The sequence below is a fragment of the Nanorana parkeri genome, unplaced genomic scaffold (genome assembly GCF_000935625.1).
Source record: "Nanorana parkeri isolate BGI_ZX_2015 unplaced genomic scaffold, ASM93562v1 scaffold165, whole genome shotgun sequence".
Taxonomy (NCBI): domain Eukaryota; kingdom Metazoa; phylum Chordata; class Amphibia; order Anura; family Dicroglossidae; genus Nanorana; species Nanorana parkeri.
In genome coordinates, this window is record NW_017306433.1 from 718,595 (window position 1) to 725,623 (window position 7,029).

At 41.2% G+C, this 7,029-nt stretch overlaps 1 protein-coding gene across 1 annotated transcript; it reads left to right on the forward strand.

The window, feature by feature from the left end:
- The first annotated feature begins 2,623 nt into the window (after positions 1-2,623).
- SP5 (Sp5 transcription factor) lies at positions 2,624-7,023 on the forward strand. The gene is made up of 2 exons (XM_018554573.1): positions 2,624-2,694; positions 5,938-7,023. The coding sequence occupies exons 1-2, from the start codon at positions 2,644-2,646 to the stop codon at positions 6,991-6,993; spliced, it is 1,107 nt and encodes a 368-aa protein (XP_018410075.1). The 5' UTR covers positions 2,624-2,643; the 3' UTR covers positions 6,994-7,023.
- Positions 7,024-7,029: the final 6 nt, after the last annotated feature.

Here is a 7,029-nt window from a genome sequence, read left to right on the forward strand (position 1 = left end):
CAGATGTGTTCTATCATTTGATACTTTACATGATGGTAAAACGCATGTCTGCGATCGCTAATATTGAAATCGATCACAAATCACTACTTGTACTGATTGTATTTTCAATCAATACCATATGTGTTCCATCATTCCATATTTTAAATGATGATGAATTGCTTGTCTGAGATTACTTGTATTTAAATTGAATACAAATCACTACGTGTATATATTGTACTGATATACTGATAAATTGTATTTTCAGCTGATACTTTATGCTTTTCATCATTCGATATATTAATCAATGTTGAATCGCTTGTCTGTGATCGCATTTTTCTACATTGATCACTACATGTATTAACCCCTTCATGACTGAGGCCTTTTTTTCATTTTTTTGTACCCATGTTATATTCCACATTTTAGGCCTGAAAATTACTTAAAACTCCCCAACATTATATATTTTCTGAATGCCAAGACCCTATAGAATAAAATGGTGGTAGTTGCAAATTTTTATGTTGCGCAATATTAGCGCAACTCATGCTTTTAGTTTGTGGTATCACAAGCATCACATAATTTAAGGATTAAACAGAGCACGCATCACAAAACCAAGCGCAGCACACCGGTTTATAATTGATCGCTTTGATAGATATTGCTGCAGCTGGATCTCTTGGCTATATTTGATTTTTATATTCATATTCGAAATTGTTATTTTCTTTGTATGTTGGGTTTTTTAGTTATAATTTAATTAATTTTTATTTTTGCCATATATCCTAGCGCAACTATTTTGGTTACCATTTTCTATCGATATTTGCTTTTTTTAACATGATAAATTGCTGGTCTGTGATTGCTCGCATCCTGAATCAATCACAAATCCCTTAATGAACGGAGATATCGTATTTTTAATGGATACGATATATATGTTCCATTCTTCAATATTTTACCTACAGATGTTCAGATACCAGTGCCGATACTTGGCATTTTTAGAAGAACTACCAGGGTTGCAGCGATTGCAGCTGGGACCTGGCTCTGGCGCTCCACCACTGTCCTGAAATCAGTAGCCTGTATTGTTTTAGAAAAACTGTCACATGACTTAGAAAAACTGTCACATGACAATAAAGAAAAATGTATCGGTAGTTGTATCTGTGAGGACAGGTATTGGTACTTGTACTTGGTCTGGAAAAATGGTATTGGTGCATCCCTAATATACTGCATACATTATATATATTTATATATCTACGATATTCAAATTATTCGAGTTTCACCTGTATATATATAGATATACATAGATATATATATATAGATATATATAACAAATCATACATTAATCCATATGCTCAATAAAAATGACAGCTGCCTCCTAATTTTTCAGTTTTTACCTGGAAAAGTATCTGTACATGTACTTGGTATGTGAACATTTGTACTTTTAACTGATGATAAATTGCTTTTCTGCGATTGCTCGCATGTAAACCCTTGACAAATTGCTACGTGTACTGATTGATTGTATTTCCTATCGATATTGTTTATTTTTTAACATGATAAATTGCTTGTCTGCGATTGCTTGTATCCTGAATCGATCACAAATCACTACATGGTATTTTCTATGGATACAGAATATGTTCCATCTTTCAATATTTTAACTGATTATAAATCGCTTGTCTGCGACCGTTCATAACTAAGTCGATCACAAATCACTATGTGCACCGATAAATCGTATTTTCAATGCATACAGTATATGATGCATCTTTCGATATTTTAACCGATTATAAATCGTTTGCCTGCGATTGCTCATATCTAAATCGATCACAAATCACTATGTACCGATGAATCGTATTTTCGATGGATACTGTATATGTTCCTTCGTCAATGTTTTAACTGATTATAAATCGTTTGTCTGCGATCGCTCATATCTAAATCGATCACAAACCGTTCCGTGTATGGCCGCCCGGCGCCTCCAAAGCGCTTCGCCTTCTTTTCTACTGTTTTTAAGCTATTGGAATAAATTGCAGGAGCAGCCAGGTCAGGGCATTCCCCCACTTAATACATAACACAAACTTGATTTTACTTTATCATGGCAAAGGAGTGTGAAGAAGATAAAAAGGAAGTGCACAGAGCAGTAACAAAGAGAGATTGTCCCCTTTGCTACAAATCCTTAATTACAAAGAACTAGCACAGAGGAGGGGGATCTGATGCTCCGCACCGGGCACAGTGAGGGTCTCCAGGAGCTGAGGGTCTCTTTGATCAGGAAAATCCAATTATTTGTGTATATACATTTCCCACATAGTGATTACTTCATTAATTGTCCCGCCTTTATCACCTCCCTTTCCACCCCCTGTAATAATCAGCTCTTTTATCCACACCAACAAACACTCCGTAGGAGCTTTTGTAGATTCAAAGGATTTGCTTTCGCTTGTGAAAGAGCTGCTGTGCTTTGATGATTGGGCAGCTGGGAACTTCAAAGGGACAGAGCCGGCCTGTGACTGGCTGGCGGCCCAGCAAAGTCCTTATCACATTCTTGGAGGTGCTCCCGCTGCCGTCAGTCAAGAGGCGGCTGGAAAGGAGGGGAGCTGGGAGGGGGCGCAACCTGCACACAGGAGGGGGATTCCTCCATGACTCCGGAGTCTGCCCACCCTTACACAGGCTGTGCCCAGCTGCGGGACCGGGACTATGGCTGCAGTGGCTGTGCTGAGGAACGACTCTCTGCACGCATTCCTACAGGTCAGTGCAACTTCTCCGCAAACTTCAGGCTGGAGGATCGCAAGTGTACTGCAAGTTTATCACAGAGAGTCCGGGGTGCGGAGCGGAGGAGGGGACCGTGTACAGCAGTCCGGGGTGCAGAAGAGGGAAGCATGTGCAGTCCGGGGTGAAGAGCAGGGGAAAGGACGATGTGCAGTGATTGGGGGCAGAGGAAGAGATGATGTGCAATAACGGAGAGCAGAGGAATGGATGATGTGCAGTCTTGGGTGCGGAGCAGAGGAAGGGACGATTTTTAGTGATTGGGAGCAGCACCATTGATGGATCTGCACTGAGCATCACTGCTAGCAAAGGTTCCACCAGATGTACATGATCACAGCTAATGTAGTTCTGCAGGTATAACAGGTGCACATGTGATCACAGGTATTCAGAGCTTGACAGCAATAAAATTACTTTGGATCAGGTAGAAGAGTATCCCCAGGATGGGCACCAATAGTCGGAGGTACTAATAGAAGAGTATCTCCAGGAGGTGCACCAATAGTCACAGGTACTGATAGAAGAGTACCTGCAGGAGGTGCACCAATAGTCACAGGTACTGATAGAAGAGTACCTCCAGGAGGTGCACCAATAGTCACAGGCACTGACAGAAGAGTACCTCCAGGAGGTGCACCAGTAGCCCCTAGCACTGATACAAAAGTACCTCCAGGAGGTGCACCAATAGTCACAGGTACTAATAGAAGGGTACCTTCAGGAGGTGCACCAATAGTCACAGGTACTGATAGAAGAGTACCTCCAGGAGGTGCACCAATAGTCACAGGTACTAATAGAAGGGTACCTTCAGGAGGTGCACCAATCGTCCCAAGTACTGATAGAAGAGTACCTTCAGGAAGTGCACCAATAGTCACTGGTACTGATAGAAGTGTATCTCCAGGCGGTGCACCAATAGTCACTGGTACTGATAGAAGACTATCTCCAGGCGGTGCATCAATAGTCACAGGTATTGATAGAAGTGTATATACAGGAGGTGCACCAATAGTCACGGGTACTGATAGGAAGGTACTTCCAGGAGGTGCACCAATAGTTACAGGTACTGATAGAAGAAGAGCTCCAGGAGGTGCACCAATAGTTACAGGTACAGATATAAGAGTACCTCCAGGAGGTGCACCAATAGTTACAGGTACTGATAGAAGAGTACCCCCAGGAGGTGCACCAATAGTTACAGGTAATGATAGAAGAGTACCTCCAGGATGTGCACCAATAGTCACAGGTGCTGATAGAAGAGTACCTCCAGGATGTGCACCAATAGTCACAGGTACTGATAGAAGAGTACCTCCAGGAGGTGCACCAATAGTCACAGGTACTGATAGAAGAGTACCTCCAGGAGGTGCACCAATAGTCACAGGTACTGATAGCAGAGTACCTCCAGGATGTGCACCAATAGTCACAGGTACTGATAGAAGAGTACCTCCAGGATGTGCACCAATAGTCACAGGTACTATATTGGGAGCAATATAAGAACAGTGTAACAGGTAGAATAGTAGCTCCGGGCTGTGCACAAGGAATTACAAGGTGTAAATTCACAGTGTAACAGGTAGTCTAGTAACTTCAGGGTGTTTGCCGTAGATCACAATTACTTATACGTGCAACAATAATCAGAGGTGAATTTAGTAAGTAAGCAGTGTAAGTATTTTGAAACAACTTCAGAATATTTCCAAACATTGCATTCGTTTGTTTTGTAATCTTAACATGTGCACTATGTCAGTAGTCCCTTTAGATGAGCAGATAAAGTATTGCTGAGCAGGTAGCACTGCAGCTCCAGGATGTACAGGTTGCAGCTTCAAGGTGTGCACTGAAAATCATCATTACTACTGGATCTTCAAGAGAGGGAGAAGAATGTAAAGTTACTGCAGTCCGTCACAGGCAGTGTTAGCAGTTGTGAAGTGGAAATATGTTTGAGCAGGTAGTATTGTACCTGCAAAAGTGCTCTTAGCTGGAGAGTGATGTGGTGCAATGACACAGGTTGGGTTTCAACTTCTGCATGCACTCTAGGCATTCCAGGTGGTGGGGAAGTTAGAAAACAACATTCCCAAAAAAATAATCCTGAATATAATTATTGTACTATAAACATGCGTGTTTCTTCATTTATGTGTTATTTTGTTGTACCATAAATGCATTCAGATACCTCTTAAAGCAATGCTGATTTTATATAAGAAAATGTCAATACTTCAATGCATGCTTAGGCTGCATCATGCATAGACCTGCCATAGTTTGATGACCTTATTTTTTAGTTTTTGTTTAGGAAACTATTTCTGCAATATAAGAAGATATAACATAAGAAACGGTTTACTGTTTTACTTTATAACTTGATGTTTTGAATACAATACATAAATGGACAAGAAATATTTATTTTATATATCTTTAATACTCTCTTTTCCTTGCATATATAAAAAAAGATTTGCATAAAAAACATCAGTAATACTATGAATTGCTCACAACCACATTTAGTGATGATTTCAAATGACAATTTAAAAATGACTGTTGTTTATAGTTTACCTTTCTCATCCTTGTAAACGTTTGCATCTGTTATTGTGCCAGGAATTAAGAATATGCTTCTAGACAAAACACTTAAGGCCGTTTAAAAACAATGTAATTTATCTTACTAAAGCATCTATTATGTATAGAAGCTTAGTGAACCTATTTTCATGTCAAAACGCTCCAGATGAAGATAAATAAAGATAATTCCCGTAAACTTTAGTTGAACACAGTGTTGCTGTGCTGACTATATAATGAACACCACATCCTTTATAGTGCTCAACTTTTCAGCCTGGGTTCTTAAGCATTGGTGTGATGCTGTTCTGTGATGTAGATTTTAGAACTTCCTGTTTGTAGATGATGTTCAATATATTATATTGGACAGTTTAGTCTATTCACTAAAGGGTGAAGGGTTTTGAGAAGACAGGAGAACTGAACAATATAGGACAAAATAGCCGATTTGGAAACATTCTCCAATTCAGCTCTCTTTCCAGTTCAGCTATGTTGTCCTAGATTGTGCCCTTCCCCTGCCTTCTCCAAACTCTTCACCCTTTTGTGAATAGACCCCTATAGTTTCTGCTATTTTAATTGAGGGTCTTAAAGAACAAGTTTCTTACTTCTGCTCTAGTAATCCAGTGTGTAATTTAGAAGATAATAATATTCTGAATATGTACCTAAGGATATGAAACGTGACTATTTTTGGGGTAAACTAATTTCTTATATGTTCATTTACAGGACAGGACACCCAGCGCCTCCCCTGATGTGGGTAAACATTCCCCTTTGGCACTTCTGGCAGCTACATGTAGTCGCATTGGTCAGCCAGGTGGTGGTCATGATTTCCTCCAGATCCCTTACGATCCGACCATTGCATCCCCATCCAGGATTTTCCATCCATGGACTAATGACATCTCTGCACACTCTCCAGGTGGAATTCAGCCACACAACAGTATTGGACTCACCAGCCCAAAAAATCAGCTCTCTTCTCACATTCAGACTTCATTTGTTACTCATGAGCTGCCCTTGACTCCCCCAGCTGACCCCTCTTACCCCTATGAATTTTCACCGGTTAAGATGTTACCGTCTCCCATAACGGCCTTCCAGTCTTCGAACTGCCAGTCAGCCTATGTACCTACTGTTCCGTATGCTTCTGCAATTCACGGCTTCGTTCCGAGTCACTCCAACTTGCTCCACCAGCAGCCAAGACAACTGTCCCCTAATCCAGCAGAAGACATCCCTTGGTGGAGCATACAGCAATCCACCCCAGTCCCTCACCCATCCCCAATTGCTCATGCTCATCACCACTTTCCTCTTCAGAGAAGCATAGTGCTTGGACACACAGACTTTGCACAGTACCAGACTCAAATTGCAGCTCTCCTGCAGACCAAATCTCCCTTGGCCACAGCCAGGAGATGCAGAAGGTGCAGATGTCCGAACTGTCAATCATCCAGCGGCCCCGAGGAGCCTGGAAAGAAAAAACAACACATTTGCCACATCCCTGGCTGTGGGAAAGTTTATGGCAAAACCTCACACTTAAAGGCTCATTTAAGGTGGCATTCCGGGGAAAGACCTTTTATCTGTAACTGGTTGTTCTGTGGCAAAAGTTTTACCAGGTCTGATGAGTTACAAAGACACTTAAGGACTCACACTGGCGAGAAACGCTTTGTCTGCTCTGAATGTGGAAAAAGGTTCATGAGAAGTGATCACTTAGCCAAACACGTGAAAACACATCAGAACAAGAAGATAAAAGGGATTGAGAGGACTGTGAAACAAGAGCACAACCGAGATCACTAAGGGAAGCTTTAGTGCTCTCTGTATGTATACTTGAAT

Excerpts from the sequence above, each read along its gene's own strand:
- SP5 (XM_018554573.1), top strand. The coding sequence starts at position 2,644 with ATGGCTGCAGTGGCTGTGCTGAGGAACGACTCTCTGCACGCATTCCTA. Across the intron at positions 2,695-5,937 it reads CTCTGCACGCATTCCTACAG|GACAGGACACCCAGCGCCTC; the intron begins GTCAGTGCAACT and ends GTTCATTTACAG.